Genomic DNA, 22,176 nt, shown 5'->3' on the forward strand with positions numbered 1-22,176 from the left:
CAACCTCTGTTGGATTATGGCCTGAGGAACCTTCATTCACAACTACTCTCCTCCCTACTTTATATGCCCCCCCAACTCAGCCCAGTCATCATTGCAATAGTTATTGGCAGGGATCACAAACCACAGTTCCTTCTGGAGCCAAACTAACATGGACCCCCAAATATGGCCTCTAGGTGTCAGTGTTGCACAATGAGCGAGACTCCCTCCTGACAGGGGGTGTGAATACTCATTCTGCAGGATCCCTAACCCCAGCTGATTTGGGAAGCAAAAGATCTAACCTGGGAACAAACAAATCTTAGTCTAGAGGGAAGTGCCCAGCACTACCACTGACCCACCAAGCTGACCCCTGTGCTTCTTTATTGTCCTTGTAAAACCCGTTTTGCATTACTGTTTGAAAGGCACTGGGTTAAATAAAAATGTGTTGTAAGATCTGCTTTGTAGTAGAGAATCTTGCTTCTGAAATGCTATTCAGCACCTTATGCTTGAGAACTTGTTTACAGATTGGATGCAAAGCTAAAATGGAAGCATTTTGCCAGTGAATACTTTTTTTCCTCCCTTTTTCTTAGATGTACGAAGAAGTCCGTAAATCTTTAGAGCAGTGTAGCATTGAGAAGGATATTGACTATTTTGTAGAAAGACGAAAAACTGGAGACACCCCACCAGGTAATCTCTTAATAATGAGCTGTGATGATCAGATGCTAATGTCTATGCTGTCTGTTTATATCTCATTTATTTAGATTTAGCAGGAACTTCAAATTTTAATACTTTAGTTTTAATTTCTTTTGTAGCCTTTGAAAACAAAATGTGATTGGTAGTATTATCTAATTGTAATTGTAGGAGAGAGTGGGCTGAGAAAGTGGCAGTTCAACCCCCCTAACCCCAACCCACCTCCCGAAAACTCACCCAGAATAAAAGTGCCCCCTTACAATGGTCCATATATTGAATGTCAGGCTGAGCCTTATAAAGAGCCTTTCTCTCTCTCTCTCTTGATATGCGTGTAAAGCTGCTTGAATGGTATTTTATAACCTACGCGTATACTTTATAAAATAGCGCGTATCTTTGCATGCGGCAAGATACGTGTGTTTAAGGGCACATGTGCGGCCCTTTTAAAATCTACCCGTTAATTTTAAAGTGAAATAAATCCTAAGCTTGCTTGATCAAAGGTTCAGATGCAGTACAACAAACAATTTTATATGCAGGTGATACCTTTTCATTAGTGTAACATAATACATTTGAGACTAGCTCCTTTCATCAGGTCAGTGCAAAATAAGCTTAGGATGCTGATTTTTTAATATAAAAATGACCTGTAGGTAGGATTATGGGGAAAAAAACAATTTTCTGAATGACTGGGTATAGGAAGAGATGGATTCTGGGCTGGATATACCTGGTGTTCTGTTGTCATTCAGAGCAAGTGAGGAGAGGCAGAAGGTAGGGTCACACAGGTTTATTCACAGGTGAAGGCCTATATTTGGTACTTAGCCATAGAGTCAGAGAACTTGCAGCACAGAGGAGAAAGAGAGGTGCTGTTGGGTTTGTGGCATAGTGGACTCTTAGTCGCTGTGGAGATGACTCCTCCCTCCGGGGAGGGGCCCCGTGGGGAACCACAGCGATAGGCTAGACTCAGAGCAGACACTGGAGATGAAAAGCTTTATTGTACTGCTGTAGATAGATGGTAGAAATGCAGGAAGGAATGGCACTGAAGTCCAGCAAGGTGTCAATACGTTCAGACAGCCTCAGATGTAGAAGTCTCACCCAGATGTACAAGGTTGGTAGAGTTCCGCAGAGCAGGATAAGCCGAACCTGGTGGGTGGTATGGAGAGCTGGATCATAAAGGTACTCACTGAAGAGTAGTGCTGGAATCCTCCTGGTTGATGGTGAAGGCGAACCCAAGGTCCGTGATGCAGGTAATACTGAGCTGGATAGGCCCTCGAGGAGCGAGTACCTGGAAGAGCAGAATCCTGAAAAAGAAGAAAGACCCCCGTGGAGCGGTTGTCTAGTTTGTAGAAAACCCCGAAGGGTAGTGGGAAGCGAGAGGCCCCCGAGGAATGGGTGCCCAGAGCTTCTTCAGGAGCGAGATACCCCGGAGGATAGTGAGGAGTCTAAGCGTGCAGCTTAGAAGCGGTCAGAGTAGCTAAACCGAAGTCCTTGCTAACTCGTTTGTTGGAAGTGCAGCGGAGGCTTAAATACCCAGAGGTATTGACGTCATGCAGGTTCTCGCCATGATGTGTAGAAAGCGTAGGCAGCGTGTGTGCGCATGCCCTAGGAGGCCACAGGAAGGATCATGGCGGACGGGGACGCCCATGAGGAGACACTGAGGGTTTTGCCACTCGGCACCGGAGGCAGCCATCTTACCCATGGAGGGGAAAGGCAAAAAAGAGGTGAGGCAGAGCGGTCGCAGCCGTCTGCGACCGACGGACGCAACAGGTGCTCTCTGTGTGCCCTTGGCTGGCATGTGCTTGACTGCCACCTAGCTGCCAGAGCTAACATTCACATACTAGACAGAGTAGGTAACCTTCCAGCTTTACATTTCTCAAGATCTATTGGTTGGTTTGAGCGTGCAACAAATTTTGAGAGGTGAGACACCTGACAGAGAGGGAGGGAAGCTACAGAATTTGCAATTGAAGGAAAATTATGTGGGGTGACAAATAGGGGATGTTCCAAAATTTTAAACATGAATACATTTTTTAGGAATGAAATCAAATGTAGCTCTTCATAGTTCAGTTTTAACTCCCAGCTTTCATGCCTAAAAAGAACTGATGTATTGATAGCATTGTTTTAAACTGGAAGCCATTTTAAAACTTGGGAGGACTGCACGGTAATATGGTTTGAAGCCTTGACACTGGTGCTACTGCTTACTAGTTTCAGGTGGGTACTGATTCAACCATTTTCCAGATTCTTAGCATTATAAATCCGGAGGACTGTGCAAGCTACTAGGCAATATTTATGAGAAGTGATGCCCAGAAAGTAGGGTTTTCTGATGGCTCCATGTCATCCAGTACAGGCTGACACAGTTCTGGTTTTGCCCATCCGGCTTTGCTTAGAGAAATTGAAGCTACAGATTTCAACTGGGAAAACCAGTTCTGGTTTCCCTGCCCCTAATGACTTGGGGCCATCTGGTAAACCATATCTGAACTATACACAGTAAGTAATCCTCTTGCTAATTGTTCCAGCTTAGAAAGTTCCAGAACAAGGAAACACTCTTCCCAGCACACCGTGTCCCCAGGGCAGTCAAATGGGTACCCTTTGTAGAAAACATCCAAAAATGTGTGTTGTGCATCGCCAGGACAGTAGTGTGTTATGGAGTGATTTGTTTTATTTTGTGTTTGTTATTGTCTATAATAGTTTTTGGCTTGTCAAGCATTTACATCACTGATATCAAACCTGCCAAATTTGTTTCTTCTTCAGCGCCAGTTCTATATGAAAACTACTACAACTCCCAAAAGAACTCGGTACAAGGAAGAAGTCACGCATTGGCTGCTCCAAGGTAAAACCTGAGGCCCCAGTCTCTTGCAAGCACAACATATGACGTACATGATGCAGGGGTGCAAGAAACACACTTCTGTACAGGAGAGCTGCTCTCTTAGCACCCCTGTGTGAGGTTTTTCAGTTCTGTTGCCTCTTTCCTTTTTTTATAGCACTTTCTGCAAAGTCTATTAATTGTGTGCACGCTAGTTCTGATACCAAGTTCGAGTATAATCAAAACCCTGCTTAGCAAAACCATTTCCCTGAACAGGTGCACCAGTAAGACACTGTTCTTTTTTTTTCCCAAATTGTAAAAGCCATTTCTGCAGGTAAAATGGACTTTTTATCTAGAGCATGAGGACGGATAAAGGCCATTCTGCCCATCCACATCTCCTGCTCAGCTTTATAGTCCCTTCCCCGCAGTGATTCACTGTGCTTGCCCCATGCTTCCTTTACTCCACCACTTCCACAGGGAGGCGATTCCATGTGTCCACCACCTTTTCTGTAAAGAAATATTTCCTTAGATTACTCTCTGCACCTACCCCCTTGTACCTTCCCTCCCATGACCTTCATTCTTGAGCCTCCATTTCTTCCCTGGAGTATTTACATGTCTCTTGCCCTATCCTCCCTTTCCCTCTTTTCCTCCAGGGTGTACATGTTTAGATCCATACGCTTTATCAGGGGTGGGCAATTCCAGTCCTCGAGGGCCACAACCTGTCGAGGTTTTAGGATATCCTAATGAATATGCATGACATAGATTTGCATACAACTGAGGCAGAGTGCATGCAAATCTCTCTCATGCATATTCATTAGGGATATCCTGAAAACCAGACTGGTTTGTGGCCCTCGAGGACCGGAATTGCCCACCCCTGCGCTTTATGATGAAGATTGCTGACCCTGAACCAAGACTATTTGGTTAATATCTTTTTGAAGGTGCGGTCTCTAGAATTGTACACAGTACTCCAAATGAGATCTCACCAGAGATTTATACCGAGACAACATCACCTCTTTTTTCCTTCTGGCTATTCCTCTCCCTATGCACTCATCATCTGGCTTTTGCCATCACCTTGTCCTACTTGTTTGGCCACCCTCAGATCCTGCTCTTGTTTTGTGCACAGAAAAAATTCACTCCTAAACTGTTCTGCTCCCTTGGGCTTTTCCAACCCAAGTGCATGATCCTGTACTTTTTAAACATTTAATCTTAGCTGCTAGACTCTAGCCCATTCTTTAAGCTTTACTAGATCCCTCCTCATGTTTTCCACAACTTCCAGGATGTCTAACCTGTTGCAGATTTTGGTATCATCTACAAAATATTGCTTACAAAAATATTGAATAGAATCGGACAGAGGATTGATTGCTGCACCACACCAGTGGTAACTCCCTTTCTGTGGTGTGAACTCTATTTACCACTATCCTTTGTGGACTCCCACTCAGCCAGTTACTTTAGAGCCCACACCTAGGGTGCTCAGTTTGTTTTATAGGTGATCTATGCGGAACCGGGTCAAGGGCCTTGCTGAAATCAACACACCATATCTAGCTGCCTCCCCTAATCGAATACTCTGTTCACCCAGTCTCTCACACTGCTCATGTTAAACTTACTTCTTAACTATGTATACACAGTGTATACCCAATGCACTCACTTCCTTTAACTACCTAATGTACCCTACTTCCTATTTACCTCATCTCTGTATATCATCCATTAGGGTACTTAGGCACTTAATCCCTTGATAGTTTGTATAATCTGCCTTGGGCCTATAATTAGGAAAAGGTGGAATATCATAAGATCATAAGAAGTTGCCATAGTGGGTCAGACCATCAAGCCCAGCATCCTGTTTCCAACCTTGGCCAATCCAGGATACAAGAACCTGGCAAGTACCCAAACAAATAGATCCCATGCCACTAATGCCAGTAATAGCAGTGGCTATTCTCTAAATCATCTTGATTAATAGCAGTTTATGGACTTCTCCAGGAACTTATCCAAACCTTTTTTAAACCCAGCTACACTAACTTCCCTAACCATATCCTCTGGCAATGAATTCCAGAGCTTACATTTTCGTTGAGTGAAAAAGAATGCTTATACATAAATCGATTAGATTCATCTGACAAAACCTTTTGGTAAACCATGCTGCCCCAGATCCTGTATTCATTGAATTCCAGAAACTGCACTATCCTGTGTTTTAGCAGCGATTCCACTAATTTACTCAACACTGAGGTCAGTGAAAATTGTTTGAGGTATGCCTCTCTTCCATTCCTATTTGTGGCAGTCTTCTGTGCTGCAAGCCCTTCCTCAGTGAACAAAAATTCTATTTTCTCCTCATCAGCATTTACATATTCCCCCATCCCCTCTCACCCCCAGCTTTTGCACTATGTGTGAGTACATGTGTGGCATCTATGTGCATACTTTTACCTGCAGTGACAAGGGCTGGGTTTACACTTACATGTATAGTTTTGCTTTTTGAAAAGTATACGTGCACGTTTTTTTTCTGGAAACCTACCTACACAAGATAGCAGGTGCAAATGTTTGCGGAGAGATTTCCTGAGATAATTTTCAAAGTGGAAATACACACATATTTGCATTTTGAACTAGTTTTCAAAGTCTGCAGATAAAAATTACCTGTGGTCTTTATAGCAATGTGGGCTGTTACAAAATTACCCCCTTAAAATACAATTTCCACAATGAACAACATACAGAGTATAAATAAACAATAGCAAAAACAACAAAAACATGCAAAAATAATAAGTTATTTGATTACACACCTTTATGTCAGATGTTTAAAGCATGGAACAGTGAATACCACTAAGACAATTTTATCATCAAGTCAATGTAACAGAATAAATTGCTATAACACTAACATAATACAGCGATATAAAATGTAACAGTTAAAAAAATAGAAGTAAAAATGTATGTAACTTGGAAGTCAACCATCAGATCGGTTGATGCTGGAAGGGTATAGAAAGCACTAAGGCATCCCCCCAGTGTCTGATATAGAGTTGAATACATAGAATATGGTGTGATGTAACTCACTCCTTTCATCCAATCACTTACAATCAATTTTCTGTTGTGTGTGCAAAGGTTTCTTGATGGGTAAAACATAAGAAGAGAGATGTAGGAAGATAATTGTAGGTGTGACAGTGACTTGCAATTACAATATGTGAGCTTTACCTTCAAAATATTCTATAAAGTGCCAGCAGCTGTAGATGAAAAAATCATGGAAATGTCTTTGTAGGGGGCAACAGCTAACAACATGTAACTGGTAAGATAAGTGGTTTGATGTTTTGTTTTATTTTCCAGGAGAGGACCTATGCCAGTTCCCACAAATGTATCATGTAAGTTCCATGAGGATTTTAAATAATTTCTTTCTTTCTTGAATTGTGTACTGGCAGCAAACTGGGTAATGCTCAAACTGAAGCTAGAGAGAACAACTTGTGTTATGGGTCCCCACTCCAACACTCTAAGGGATAGCAGCTCAGGGCACAGACCCTCAGGATTGGCCACAGGGAATGGCTGATCTTCAAACAAAATTACCTAGTCTTCCTGGAAGGGGCAGTCCATGTTCCTGGAAGCTCCCAATTGGATTAACCTTGGGTGTGAGTCCTGATTGGAATCTATATATAAGGAGACCCTGCTGGACAAACCCTCGCTGGTTCAGTCTATTGAAGCCTTGCATGTGGAGATGTCCAACCGATCCCTGATTCCTGATCAGCATCTGGGCCCAAAGCCTCAACCCACCTGCATCCTCAGGCACTCTGCAGACCATCAAGTCTCAACTGAGGCCTGCACCCATGTGCTCAAACTGGATGGTGATGTTGGAATAAACTTAGTTTTTGGGTACTTGCCAGGTTCTTATGGCCTGGTTTGGCCTCTGTTGGAAACAGGATGCTGGGCTTGATGGACCCTTGGTCTGACCCAGTATGGCATGTTCTTATGTTCTTATAATGAAGACACTGCCTACGTGCTGGGCATGCGAGTTTACTTTCCAAGCCACTGCTTACCAAGACCCTTGTCCTCCTTTGGAAAGAAGCCCCCTTGACAAAACCATTATGCACCATAGAATTTTGAAAACTGTAGAAAACCAAATGGTGCCGACGTAACTTCTGCTGCTAAGAGATGAGAACATTACAGTATGGATCCCTCGGTCTAAACCTACTGGTAAAATGTTTTACTGGAGCGACACAAAACAGAGAACTTGAAAGCAAGTGAAGATGGCTAGGCCCAAAACCTAATAAAAGATGTTGGTTGCCTGGAACAGTCTCTCAAAGAAAATGGATGCAAAAATGATATTGGAAGAAATGCAGAGGGTAAATCTAGGGATCAAGCAGAGACTGGCAAGCCAAAGTAGTGGTATTACTCAAACCTGGAAATGACACATTGAAGGCCAATAGTTTTCAGACTATTTCCCTCCTTACCACATGTGTAGGGACCTTAATTTTCAATTTTTATTTTATTTTTCCTGGGAATTTAGTGGAAAACATATTTTTCCGCTGATTTTTTTCTCCTGTGTGATATAACTGATTATTTTATTTTTCCTGGGATAACAAAAAAATAATCATATCATACCACATGTTAAGAGGGTACCCTCAGAATAAGCAGGATTTCACTTGAGTAAATCATGCACGAGCTAGTTACTCAGTCTTACAATACATCCAAAAACATTTAATTACAGGAGATCTATTGGAAGCCTACAAGATTGTCAGTCATCAGGGGTTACTTGTCATATTGCTAGAGATGACTAAAGAGCTACATCTAATCAAACTTATTCAGACTCAATTCAAGAACCAACGATTCTTTGTAGAATTAGAAGGAAAGCAAAGTTACAGGTGCCAACAGAGGAATGACCTTCTACAAGTTAGCATGCTTACACTAATACTGTTTAATATTTACATCAATGACCAGCCAGTCCATCTAGACACCAAACGTTGTTTATGTGGATTGCCATTGCATCAAAATGACCCTGTTCCCTGTACGTACTCGGATCAATCCAGACGCCTGGGTTTTACCTCCCCTCCAGCAGATGGAGACAGAGAAGTTTTGAAATGACTCTGCCCCATATCCTGAGGTGCCACCTAGAGTCATCAGTATTTCTGTCTCCAGCAGATGGTGGAGGTGCAAATCCCTTCAGTCTGGATTAGCTAGAATTGGTTACATTACTTAGTTAAATTAGTTAGATTAGTTTTAAGACTTAGTCGGCTAAAAAAAAAAGAGCTAAAGGACTTTAAGCCTCACAGGGGGGTTGTCAGGTCCTGGTGGGACCATCCCCCCTGGTAATAGAGGCTGAGGAGCAGAGAGTTGAGAACCCTGTAACCTGCCCTCTTGGCAGCAACTGAAGGTGATACCGGGAAGCCCGGTTCACTCACATAGTCAGAACTTGTTTTTTGACTGGAAAAAAAAACAAACAAACCGCAAAGTGACAGACCAAGAAGAACGAGGTATTCTATTTTTTTTCTTGATCTCACGGCCAACCCAGCGACTTCTTCGTTCCCCCCTCACTGCTGCTTCTCTGCCTGCCTTACAGCCACCGAGCTCCCATGCTAAATTTAGACTGCTCGTTATGCCACGTGGTGCCACCTGTTCATCTTGTGGGAGCGCGCGGGACTCTCCAGAGCCGGTATTTGTTTGGAGTGCCTCCCCGGAGGGGAGGGCACCTCGGGGACGGCTGTAAATGATTTTTCCTGAGGTGGCAGTTCCCGAGTGCGCCGCGTGCCTGAGAGGCTCGATAATCAGCGTCAGCCCTCAGACCTGTTCCCGTTCAGTGCGGGAACAGAAGCCATTTTACAGACATTCAGGGCACAAGATCAGGCTGCTTTAGGGGAAGAGAATTCCCCACCTCCACTTTCGCCGTGGCCTGAGGCCTCCGGGGGAGTGCGATTTACAAGCTGATCAGGAGACTTCATCAGGTGAGAGCCCTGGTGGGGCTTCTGATGATTCTTCTTCATTGTTCTCCTCAGAATTTGTTTTGCTGCTCCACAAGGCCTTTAAGGCCCGGAAAGCGGCTAGAAGGCATGGTAGCAGGGTCCCTCGTTCAGCCCCAGCGCTCTCGGTTGGGGGCAAGGGCGCCATCTCGACCCACAAGTGCCCCAAGTCCCTGGGGGGGGGGGATCCACAAAGCCCAAACGTCCACCTCAGATCTATTTCTTGTCCAGCGGACAGTTCATCTTCGGAGCATTCGGATGGAGAGGAGCCCCATTTTTTTGAAAGGGTTAATAAACATGTGGATAAAGGTGAACCAGTAGATGTAGTGTATTTGGATTTTCAGAAGGCGATTGACAAAGTCCCTCATGAGAGGCTTCTAAGAAAATTAAAAAAATCATAGGATAGGAGGCGATATCCTTTCGTGGATTACAAACTGGCTAAAAGACAAAAAGAGAGAGTAGGATTAAATGGTCAATTTTCTCAGTGGAAAAGGGTAAACAGTGGAGTGCCTCAGGGTTCTGTACTTGGACCGGTGCTTTTCAATATATATATATATATATATATATATATATAAATATATATATATATATATATATATATATATAAATGATCTGGAAAGGAATATGACGCGTGAGGTTATCAAATTTGCGGACGATACAAAATTATTCAGAGTAGTTAAATTACAAGCAGATTGTGATACATTACAGGAGGACCTTGCAAGACTGGAAGATTGGGCATTCACATGGCAGATGAAATTTAATGTGGACAAGTGCAAGGTGTTGCATATAGGGAAAAATAACCCTTGCTGTAGTTACACGATGTTAGGTTCCATATTAGGAGCTATCACCCAGGAAAAGGATCTAGGCATCATAGTGGATAATACTTTAAAATCGGCTCAGTGTGCTGCAGCAGTCAAAAGAGCAAACAGAATGTTAGGAATTATTAGGAAGGGAATGGTTAATAAAACGGAAAATGTCATAATGCCTCTGTATAGCTCCCTGGTGAGACCACACCTTGAATACTGTGTACAATTCTGGTCACCGCATCTCAAAAAAGATATAGTTGCAATGGAGAAGGTACAGAGAAGGGCAACCAAAATGACAAAGGGGATGGAACAGCTCCCCTAAGAGGAAAGGCTGAAGAGGTTAGGGCTGTTCAGCTTGGAGAAGAGATGGCTGAGAGGGGATATGATAGAGGTCTTTAAGATCATGAGAGGTCTTTTACGAGTAGATGAGAATCGGTTATTTGTACTTTCGAATAATAGAAGGACTAGGGGGCATTCCATGAAGTTAGCAAGTAGCACCTTTAAGACTAATCGGAGAAAATTCTTTTTCACTCAACGTACAATAAAGCTCTGGAATTTGTTGCCAGAGGATGTGGTTAGTGCAGTTAGTGTAGCTGGGTTCAAAAAAGGTTTGGATAAGTTCTTGGAGGAGAAGTCTATTAACTGCTATTAATCAAGTTTACTTAGGGAATAGCCACTACTATTAATTGCATCAGTAGCATGGGATCTTCTTAGTGTTTGTGTAATTGCCAGGTTCTTGTGGCCTGGTTTGGCCTCTGTTGGAAACAGGATGCTGTGCTTGATGGACCCTTGGTCTGACCCAGCATGGCAATTTCTTATGTTCTTAATGTAGATGACCATTGCATCATATTGGCAGACAACAGAAGAATGATGGACAGCTGTGCAATACAGTTGTACCAAACCACATACCTAAGGTGTCGCTCTACCACTCTACATGCACATGCTTGCTACCCGTCAACTGAAATCATGTGGGAATTGTATTGCCGCTTAAAACTAGAAGCAAAGGAGAGATCCAAGATGGCTGACAGTTAAAGAGCAGGAGAGAGATGCTCCGTCATTTGTTTTTCTTATACTGCGAAATTTACCTCTTTACACCGCATACCATGCCACATACTAAGTGGAAGGCAAAACTCCGCGAACATTTACCTTCTTTGGGATCTGCGGGCTCTCTTCAAAAGAAAATCGACGGGTTTTCTCTCCTCCACGTTGAAACTACCATGAGCAAGGGCCGCTGAGGCGGTTGCTGAGGAGCGAGTGCCACTTCCTATGGCCGATGAGATCTCGGTGAGTCCCGGTGCGCCAGAAACACCGTCCCCACCTTGTGGTTCTTCGCTGGAGACCTCTTTGCCGTTTTCAATTTTTCCGCTGATGAACAGAGGAGATTGCTTAACAATGGGAGAACTGGCAAAGGACCCAAGCTTTGCTCTTTAGATGTGGCCTCCCCAAGTAAGCAGAGGGAGGATTTACATTTATTGGATGTCACATCAACCAATGCCTCAACCCCAACACTGAGACAGAAAATATCTGAGAATGAAGGAGGTGTTGCATCTTTAATTACAGGTACTGCATTTACATTACATAAACCTGAAAAAGTGACTTTAGAAGCTGTTTGGTCGGCATTGATATCTATAGAATCCGCGATCACCCCATTGACCCAAGTTCTTATGGAGCGGGGGAAGATCATCAAGAATAAAGTTATTTTACATGAGGAAAAATTGGAGGAAATCGAAAAAAGAATTACCCAAGTGGAGAAAGTACAGCATAACTTGGTACAATCAGAGGCAATTGCAACTAAGAAACTATAAAATATGGAGAATGCACTGAGGTTTTTGAACTTAAGGAGTATACATTTTCCAGTAGTTTTTAAGTTACCCTTAGTGGATTTCTTTAAAAACTACCTGTTAAATATTCTTAAATTCCTGCTGAAGCAATGCCACTGATCACGAAAGCTTTCTATATGCCCCAAAGAGTTTCTCAGACGATGGAAAACGGAAATGAAGAACAACAATCCCTCAATATAACGGAAATATTAGAAATGACAAGAGACTGAGATATGGTAAAGAAGGACTTTAGTAGTATCGTTTGCATTTGAACAGGATCGTAATAATGTTGTGAAATTCTTCTTTAAATATAGAAATTCGCTATTCCATGGCCAGCGGCTATGCTTATATCCGGATATTACTAAGTCCACACAGCAGCGCAGGAACAAATTTCTTGCGATGAGACCAGATGTTGCTGCAATTGGGGCACAATGCATATTACGATATCCTTGTAAATGTATCTTAAAATTTCAAAATGTGAAGTATGTTTGTTTATTTTGACCCAATACAATTAAGAACATTCTTAGATGCGCACTCCTAAGTACATTCATCTTCTGGCTTAGATAAGGGTTTGGAGGGCTCCTTATTTCTTATTTTCTTTTCTTGATATTTGCTCAAATTACTTTGGATTTCTCTCCCAATTCCCCTTTATAGAGGGGAGACTAAGGGGATATGTATTTCAGAATTTTGTACTATTGCCTATTTACAACTGGATTTGATCTTCCCTTTTCTGTAACAAGTTTGTGTTATATTCATTTGAAATTATAAAAGTAAAAAAAAAAAAAAAAAAAAAAAAGCGCAAAAATGTGTTCCTGCTCTGTTACCTGACAGCAGAACATTCATATATACTAATACCCAACCAAGCCTAGGGAAGCAAATTTAATCCAAATATTTTTCTTTCTTTATTTGAATTTGTTATTCCTCCATGGCTCATGGTGGTGAACAATACATTCAGCAGTAATACTATATAACTTCACACTACCTAAAACATAAAATCACAAGCCTGTACAATATAGTGCTATGGTAGCTTTAATTGTCTATCCCCGGTTATGGCAAAACAAGGATTTTATATGCCGGATTTAAAATTCGGATTTACAAGCATAAATATTGGCCTCGCCCTGGAACATCCTGACACTCCCTGACTCCGTCCCCCCTTTTTTTTTACTCATGTATGTGTGTATATATATATATGTGTACGTAATTTGCAGCTTTTAAAATATGTGTAGATCACACGCGGCCCATATACTCTCATATATCAGCCTTTTAACGCGAGCAACGCTTTTAAAATTCACCCAAAGTATTGGATATACAGAGATTTATTCTGTAACCTAATGCGCTGAACCACCTCAACCAATGGGCTTTGGTCATTTGAAACATCTTGGGTGATTGTAGATTGCCGGTCCGGTGATTTGGAATACATTGCCAGAAAAAATTTGTCTTTTGGGTAATTATGAAGAATTCAAAAAAGCACTGAAAACATGGTTTTTTAGTGAAATTTTTCAAGAATATTTGAGGGGGTGAAGATTGATTTTTTTTTAATAAATAACATTCTATGTGCTGAAGGAAGAACCCAGTGACATATTAGAACTGGAGTTTTGTTTTATTTTGTGTTATATTTATATAACATTATGATTGCTACTGTCTTTTTGTGATTGCCATTATGAATGTTTTAAATTTGCACACAGTTTTGATTTATTGATAAGTGGTATATAAACACAAAATAAAATAAATAATAAGTATCTAGATCAGTGTCTGCTTATATTCATTTGAAAGGAACTGGTTAATGTGGTTGGCTTATGTAAAGTGGATAAGTGGAAATATTTTTCCTGTGCTGTAACACAATTACATATTTAGTTTAAGTATAAATGCTGGCATTATTATAGTTATGCTGGATTTCTTTCCTGTTCAGTACCCATATGGAAGATGCTTGATGACTTAGTCCCTGTGACTTCTCCTGGAACATATTGTGCAGTGATTACATATGTGACTCTCTTTTGGTTCTCTGTGTTTTATAGGTGACTCTGATTATGCTTCTGTTGAGGAGTATAGTATAATACATCACTAGGAGAAAAGCAGGTAAGTTTCTCTAAGTGTTCTGGCTTAAGTGACGTGTGATATTCCTTTTGAGAAAAATGTTGATAATATTAAGCTTTAGATCTGAATTGGGATAAACCATGATCTCTGTGCACAGGATTCCATATCCAGTGCTCACAGAGACTGTTCCAGTAAGTGCACAAGGTTACTAGGGTTGATGTACAATAAAACTTTGGCTAAGTTCCCCGATGGCACCTGGACACATGAATAGCATTGTATAAAGGGATTGTGCCAGCTTTGAATCGGAGAATGACCTCGGGCATTAATAGCCCCCCCCCCCCCCCCCCAGATATTAGAGCTCCGAGTCTGACAGCATCCCATTTTCCCCTGAGCTCCTCAGCATCTTCTTCTGAATTTTCATGGGGCTGTGGCAGGAGTCAGTCAGCAGGAGATTACGGTTGGGGTGACACAAAGGCTGCTATTGCAGCTGCTGCTGAGTGGTGGCAAAAGATGAAGGAAGCGGCAGCAGCTGCATTGGCAGTGGCGGGAAGTAGTGGCCGTGAGCAGGTAGGAGACACAGTTTCTTCTGCACTCATCTGGCTCCTGTGCCTGCACCAAAAACCAAGCAGACATGGGAATAAGGACCCAGAAATCAAGATGGTTCCCATTGGCTGATTATCTGCCTTCCCTGCCCTTGGATGGGTGATTAGCGTATGATTATTGGACACCTCAGAAAATGTGTGCTGCCCTGCTCAAAATTGGTTGGACAATGGTCCATGTTGGCCCACTGTGTTTTGATGTCTACGGGCTGAAATAAAGCTTGAAAGCACATTGAGGCCAATATTAGCACTGCTTAGATGAATAAGTTCAGATTTATTTATGCATTTAGTTATTTATTATCCATAATATACAAAGTTATAAGCTGAGTGCAGGTAAAACAATCATAAAAATATAAAACAATTATAAGATACTAAAAATACACAAAAAACATACTCAAAACAAAGTAAAAATAACATTCAAAAGCCACTGCAGAAGATGAAAAAGACAGTCAACGGAGTGCCAAACCAGAACTTTAGTTGGTATAGATGTTACTACCAATGCTAGATAGCCTTCAACCAGCAGTCAGACAACTTCAGGAAACAATTCCAAGAGCTAGAGGCCTGGGAATACAGAAATGCTTTTAGTTGTTTTTTAAAAAACTGAAAAGATGCCTCTGCACGTAAATTCTCTGCAAGCTTTTTCCACAAGGAAAGGCTGCAATGGAAATAGGCCTCAGCCATGTTTCCGGTTAAGTAGCGATATCAATCACACCAAAAGGCCCTCCAACACAACACGTGTATTCCAGTAACCGAAATGTAAACAATGTATCAAAAATGATGGTATACCTGGTATCTCTTTTATATAACTTATTCAAGCTGTCACACTTCAAAGAGTATATTTTGTAGGACCACTACTCATGGAGACAAGGCATTCAACCAGACTCTCTTTATGGTCTCAGGTACATTTTACTTTATATATATATTTTTATAATTTTTTTAACGTTTTATCAAAAGTATTTTCTTCCAACAAACTGATGAAAGCTCCAAAATTCAAACTGTCTGATACTACTAATCAGAGTCAGATAGCAACAATGTCACTTTTTCAATGAGGATTCAAATCAATTCAGCAGTGATACTCATCTGCACAGCCCAACACGATCGCGTTTCGGACCCCCACCATCGGGGTCCTGCTTCAGGGGAAGAGTCCTTCGCGCTTATTCCGTGACATCCAAAGGGTTAAGTAGCACCATTTCAGTATTTGGCCATGTTTAGTGACTGCCACTTACCTAAGTAACATTATATTCAGCTAAAAGGTTATCTGGATAAGCGAGGAGTGGGATGGGACATTCCAGAGTGGAGCTACTTATCCATCTAACTTACCGGGAGGTGCATTAAGCCGCGATAGGGCTCCAATGCATGTTAAACAGTGTACATCGTGCAATATATGCTGTTTATCATGTGATATAGCCCTATCGCGGCAATATAGTGCAATATATGCTATTATTTGCATGGTCCTGCCCAGATTTCCTCCCTTATTACAATGAACTGCTTTGCATGCGATTTACTTGCATGAATTTTGCAAATCTATGCAAAGCAACTTATTAATAGACAAATTTGATGTAAATAACTTATCAGAGCTGACTTAGAAAGTTATCCTCCCTGATAATAAATTAACAACACTTCCTTGAAATGATAATTAACACGGGGACCTTGGGACCCTAATGCAGGTCCCGAGGCTCCTGCATTAGATTAAAGGGCCATACAAATTAAACTAAAAGTCCCGCGCCAAAAAAGACTCAAGGCGGCCCCAACAACAAAAAGGAAAACACAAAAATCAAATGGTCATGCCATGACCACAGCCCCTTTTCCATACAAATAAGCGCTACGGCTCCCCCCTCCTCACCCTAAAGGTCAAACAAAATTGTTGGGGTTATAGGGCCCCCCCCCAATACCCAAAGTCTTCAAAATAATCATTGGTGTCAAGTGGCATCTTAATCCCCAAACCCTTTGACCCCCCTCCCGCACCCCAAAAGGTGAGAGAGGAATACCCCCTAGCCCTGGGCTCAGTTAGTGCTATTTTTTCAAAATGGCATCAACCTGACCTTGCCTCAGTCATGTGAAAAATGGCACCAACCTGGTCAGGGGCTAGGGCGTGCTCCGGCCCACATTGTGGGATTTCTTTCTCACTTGTAAGGTTTGGGGGTGCGGGGGGTGGGGTGGTGGTGGAGGATTAAGGTGCCACTTGACACCGCTGATTATTTTGAAGCCTTGGAGGATGGGGGAAGGGGGAAGTATTGAAAGGGCCCTCTAACCCCAACAAATTGGTTTGACCATTGGGGTGGGGGGACATTTTATTTAATGCAGACAGAATTGGGTGGTTGGGGGTGGCATTGTTGGGCAACTACTTGTTGGTTTGGTTTTTTTACTTGCTCCACAACGGTTTGCCGTGAGACCAAACAATGCCGCGATACAGTTGCAATATTTTTGGGGGGGAGGGACCCACTATTCTGGGGAAGTGTCGCTGTGAAAGTGGGACCGCTCCCGCAAAAAAATATCACGGCTTAGTGGTTCTAGGCCTTAGCTGGATAAGTTCCGATATTCAGCCTTATTCAGTTCAGCTGGTCTAAAGTTAGCCAGGTAAATGTATCCAGCTGTTAGACAGCTGAGTACATTCAGTGGCATAGCCGTGCTGCTGAGTATCTCGGCCAAGTTAGCTTGATAAATCTGTCCTGCTAACTTGCTCAGCTGGATAGCAGATGAATATGATCTCTAGGAGGTCCATATTCAGGCACAGTGCAGATAACAAATTTAGCCGGATAAACTTATCCAGCTAACTCTGGAGGCATAATAATCAATAGTACAGCTGCATTACTGAATACAGTCAGCTATCTTAAAATTAGCCGGCTAACGTTAGGGCAGCTCTTTGTCCCGATCAGACTTAACCAGCTACATCATCTAGCTAACTCTGAATTCTGGAGTTAGCTGGTTAACTTAGTTGACTAATTCAGCTCCTCCCAATTACACCTCTGAAATGCCTCTAATATATCCGGCTACAGTCTAGCCACTTAACTTTTCAGCCAGCTAAATGCTTTTGAGTATGGTCCTCTCTGTCTACAGAAGCAAAGAGGCAAATTCACCACCAGCCCCAGCCAACAGTTTACTGTTTCCACATCTATCAAAACGAACCAATGCTGAGTAGCAAAATACATACAAAAGAGCATCTAATGTACAAGGGTGAGCAGATTAAAATCTGCCTGGATTAATCACACTGCACATCAGAAAAGTGAAGAAAAGAACTGGTGAGATCCCGTTAAAAGTTGTCAACTCGTTAATAACACAGCCTTATAGGGTAGTGCACTATAATTATACTGCAGTTCAAGCCATTTTATGAGGCGTGCATAGAAGCAGCAAAATACATCAACAGTATTAAAGAGCAATGGCTTTGTGAAATTTAGTGTAACGTTAGATAAAAGTCAAGCTAGGCAAACTTCCATGTCCTATGAATTCTTCAAAAAGAATGAAAGATCAATGCTTGTGCGAACAAGCTGCGGAGTCCTTTGAAATATCAAAGGACAGTGTTTATTGTTATTGATGATAATATAAACAGCAAGTATAGGCTAACATAGAAACTTACCAAAAATGTTGTTTTGGCATTGTCTTATTTCCTGAAAGCTTAGGTAGCCCCTGCCAAAATACACGTCACTGTAACTGTTATTCAAAAATGAAATCCTTTACTGATGAACTTGGTGGCAGGAAACAAAAAAAAAATAAAAATTCAAAAGCAGTACTCTATAGCGTTAGTGCACCATTCAGAGCAGAAAAAGTAAAATCCAGTAGCACAAAAAAGAAATCCTCTCATACAGAATCAAGTGCTGCATATCCTTGCAGATAAGCTCTCTGGGGAAGGAACCCTCCCCTCTGGACTCTCCCCAGAACCTCTTTCTCTGGTTGCATTCTCTTTCTTGTTATCTATTTTTCCTTTCTCTTCTAATAATAATGAGCAGTCTGGCTTTCTTCAGTCAGCAACTCTTAGGTTCTTCCCTCTGAACTCCAACAAAGGCAAATCCTCTTTCCTGTTCATACCGAGATCAGTCCAGACAAGTGGGTTTTCCATCCCTACCAGCAGGTTGAGGCAGAGAACAAAAAACTTTGAGTGCCACCTGCAGTCCCCTTAGTATTTCTCTGTCTCCAGCAGATGGTAGAGGTGCAAACTTGCAGTTCTGTCTGAAAGTTAAATTTGGGAGATAGTGAACATTTTTTGTTTGTTTTGTTTTTGACTTCAAGAAGTTGGATTAGCTCCCCGAGGTGCTAGGTTCCTTTGCGGGCCATCCCTCGGGTTAAGCTGGGTGACCGGCGGGTTGGAAACTCCTGACTGGAGTAGCCCGTTACCTCCAGAGGCCTTGATAGCCAGGGGACTGGCTCCCTCGCTGCCTCTGAAGTCTCCTCCTGCTAGCCGCTGTCTCTGATCAGGGAAGTATCCTTTTGTTCTGGTAAATTAGGTTTAAAAAAAAAAAAGTTAATAAGGACCTAGTGTTGGAGACTCGGTCTGCGGCTCAGTGACCGGGGCAATCGGCAAGCAGGAGCTGCTGGGGTCTGCAGGAGGGAAAGGTGGGAGAGTCTGTGGGTGATTTATTTTCCCTGGCAGGGACAGCTTCGGTGTTAGGCAAGGCCTGTTTGCACGTCGCTCGGATCGCCGCTATCAGCCGCGCACTGCTTGGGCCGATGCAATTGCATGACTCAGCGGGGCTGCTTCGTGGTGCAGCCTACCTTTGTGTCGGTGCGCTCAGGCCCCGTCGCGTTTTGGATCCGTGTGACTCATGGCGCCTAAACCTCACATGGCCACTTGTAGTAGTTGTGGGCTTTGGTTGGCCCGGCTTAATTCCCGCTCCCTATGCACTGGTTGTGCATCGGGGGAGGAGGGGACCTCCACAGGAGGATCAAAAGAATGGAGGGCTGCGATTGTGGTCCGGGGGGGCCACCTTGGGGAGATCACCGTTTCAGCCGTACCCATGGGGGATTGCATCCAGGGGCCTCCACCCTGCCAGGTATCTGGTGATTCCCCACCTTCCCTCTCACCTGTGGTGCAGAAAGCTGAGGAGGATCAGGAATGGGGGAGCAGACTCGGAAGGCAGCCTCCTCATTCAGGGGGCTAAGGATCCGGAGGCGTTTCCTCCAGAGTTTGTCCTGCTGTTGCATAGAGCCTTCCTGGCTAGAAAGGGTGCAGGAAAGATGAGATCCAGAGAGAGGTGGCCAAGTGTCCCTTTCAAGCAGCCAAGGATGGCATTAGTAGGAGGTTCTGGAGATCTGCTGAAGTGCCTGGGGTTGCGACGTGCAGGTTCTGAGGGTGACCCCAGGGAACTAGATGACTCAGATTAGATGCAGGAGGATCCTGCCTCACCACAGGGGGTGGACCCAGATGGGGGTCAGAATCCTGATCTGATTCGAACAGGGATAATTTTGACCCTCAGGTGGTCCACCTCTTTAAAAAAGAGGAGCTGTGCCCTCTCATTCCTCAGGTGTTGGAAGAATTGGGGGTTAAGATGACTCAGGAAGAGTCTGACAATGGTAGGAGTGAATCTGGTTCTGGATGGACTGCTTGGTCTTCCCAGTGCCTTTCTGTTTCCTTAGAAGATTCAGAAGCTGATTAACCAGGAGTATGATTTCCCAAAAGCAGTCTTGAAGGTCGGTAGGGCTATGGTGAAGCTTTATCCTTTGACGGAAGAGAATCTGGATTGCCTAAAGATTCCTAAGGTGGATGCGGCAATCTCAGCAGTGACTAAGAAGACTACGAATCCAGTTGCGGGTTTGGCTGCTCTGAAGGATGTTAAGACTGCAAGTTGGAGATCCACGAGGTGTCTTCCTTAAGTCTGCGGGCCTCAATATGTGGCAGCATGGTGCAGCGTGCCTGCTTGTGCTGGGTTAAGAAGGCACAAGAACAGGCATCTACTGGGATACTCAGCCCCATGCTTTCAGCACGTTTGGAAGCTGGGCATATGTGGCAAATGCGTTGTATGATTTGGTGCGTACTTCTGCCAGGAGCATGGTCTCGGCAGTGGCTACACGCAGGCTTTTGTGGTTGCACAATTGGTCGGCGGACATGTGGTCCAAGTCCCAGCTGTGTAATCTTCCCTTTAAAGGGAAGCTTCTATTTAGGAAGGATTTGGATCAGTTGATGAAGTCTTTAGAGGAATCCAAATGGAACAGATTGCCTGAGGATAAGAAGAGCAATAAGAAGGTTTTCCCATCCCGATCCTCTTTTCAGGATTCGCAGACTTTTCTGTTTCGGGGCCGAAACAGTCGTCGGGATTCAGCAGTCCTTTCAGGGTTCCCACGGATCTTCCAGGGTCGGTGCCAGTCAAGGAACCGGAGTAGGAAAGTCCTCGCAATTAAGCCAGGCTCACCCATTCCTCTGTGGAAGCGGTAGGGGTCAGATTGTCCCACTTTTATGAGGAGTGGGCCAAGATTAGCTTGGACCGGTGGGTTCTGGAGGTAGTAAGAGACGGCTACGCCTTAGAATTTTCGTACCCAGTCAGGGAAGCCTTTATAGAGTCCCACTGCTTGTCACGAAGCAAACGTGAAGCAGTGAAGGGGACTCTGCAGAGATTAGTAAGCTTAGGTGCGATAGTTCCTGAAATGCTGAGCAAGCAAGAACGGCGGAGGTACTCCATTTATTTTGTGGATCCAAAGAAGGAGGGTACCTTCCGTCCCATTCTGGATTTACAAAAGATAAACATAGTCTTGTGGGTTCTGCATTTTCGTAAGGAGACGTTGTGTACAGTGATAGCAGTGGTCTGCAAAGGAGAGTTCCTGGCATCTTTGGACCTGACTGAAACTTACCTCCATATTCCCATTCAAAAGGAGGATCAGACGTTTCTGCAGTTCATAGTGCTGGGTCATCACTTCCAGGTTCGAGCTCTCCCTTTTGGGTTGGCTATGGCTCCCCAAACTTTCACAGAGGTGATGGTGGTAGTGGCGGCAGCCTTGAGAAGAGAGGGGATTCTGGTCCATCCATATCTGGACAATTGGCTCATTCGGACAAAGGCAGAGGAGGAGTGTGGGCTGTCCGTACAGTGGGTGATGGATACCCTGAGTTCTCTGGGTTGGGTGATTAATGGAGCAAAGTGTCATCTGGTTCTGTCTCAGTCATTGGAGAATCAAGGAGCCTGCTTCAATAACCAGAAAGGCAGGGTGTTTCTGACAGTGGACAGGTTGTTGAAGTTACAGGCGCAGGTGATGCATCTGAGCCTAGGTCTGTGATTACTTACAGGTGCTGGGTTCCATGGCCTCAACATTGGATTTGGTTCCATGGACTTTTTCTCAATGTGTCTGTTGCAAAAGGCACTTTTGTCTGGGTGGAATCCATTGTCGTTGGAGTATCATCTACCATTACCTCTTCTAGAAGAATCCAGGTCCATTCTTTGTGGTGGCTCTCGCAGCACAACCTGGAAAAGGGAGTGGATCTGGAGGCCCCAGACTGGGTGTGATGAACCACAGAAGCCAGCTTCAAGGGCTGGGGGGCGGTGTGCCTGGCTTGTTCTGCCCAGGGTCTTTGGTCTCCAGTGGAGGCATTCTGGTCTATCAATCATCTGGAGATGAGAGCAGTGT

The 22,176-nt window shown here is 43.5% G+C and overlaps 1 protein-coding gene across 2 annotated transcripts in view; it reads left to right on the top strand.

Annotated features, from left to right (window-relative positions):
* PSTPIP2 (proline-serine-threonine phosphatase interacting protein 2) overlaps positions 1-22,176 on the top strand; it is a 179,472-nt gene that overhangs the window by 151,044 nt on the left and 6,252 nt on the right. For both annotated transcript variants that reach the window (XM_029580853.1, XM_029580844.1), the window contains 4 exons: positions 567-663; positions 3,406-3,484; positions 6,755-6,789; positions 14,014-14,074. In XM_029580853.1, coding sequence (XP_029436713.1) covers positions 567-663; positions 3,406-3,484; positions 6,755-6,789; positions 14,014-14,063 — 261 coding nt within the window. In that variant the 3' untranslated portion in view covers positions 14,064-14,074. The remainder of the gene's footprint in view (positions 1-566; positions 664-3,405; positions 3,485-6,754; positions 6,790-14,013; positions 14,075-22,176) is intronic.

This window comes from Rhinatrema bivittatum, chromosome 1 (genome assembly GCF_901001135.1).
Source record: "Rhinatrema bivittatum chromosome 1, aRhiBiv1.1, whole genome shotgun sequence".
NCBI lineage: Eukaryota > Metazoa > Chordata > Amphibia > Gymnophiona > Rhinatrematidae > Rhinatrema > Rhinatrema bivittatum.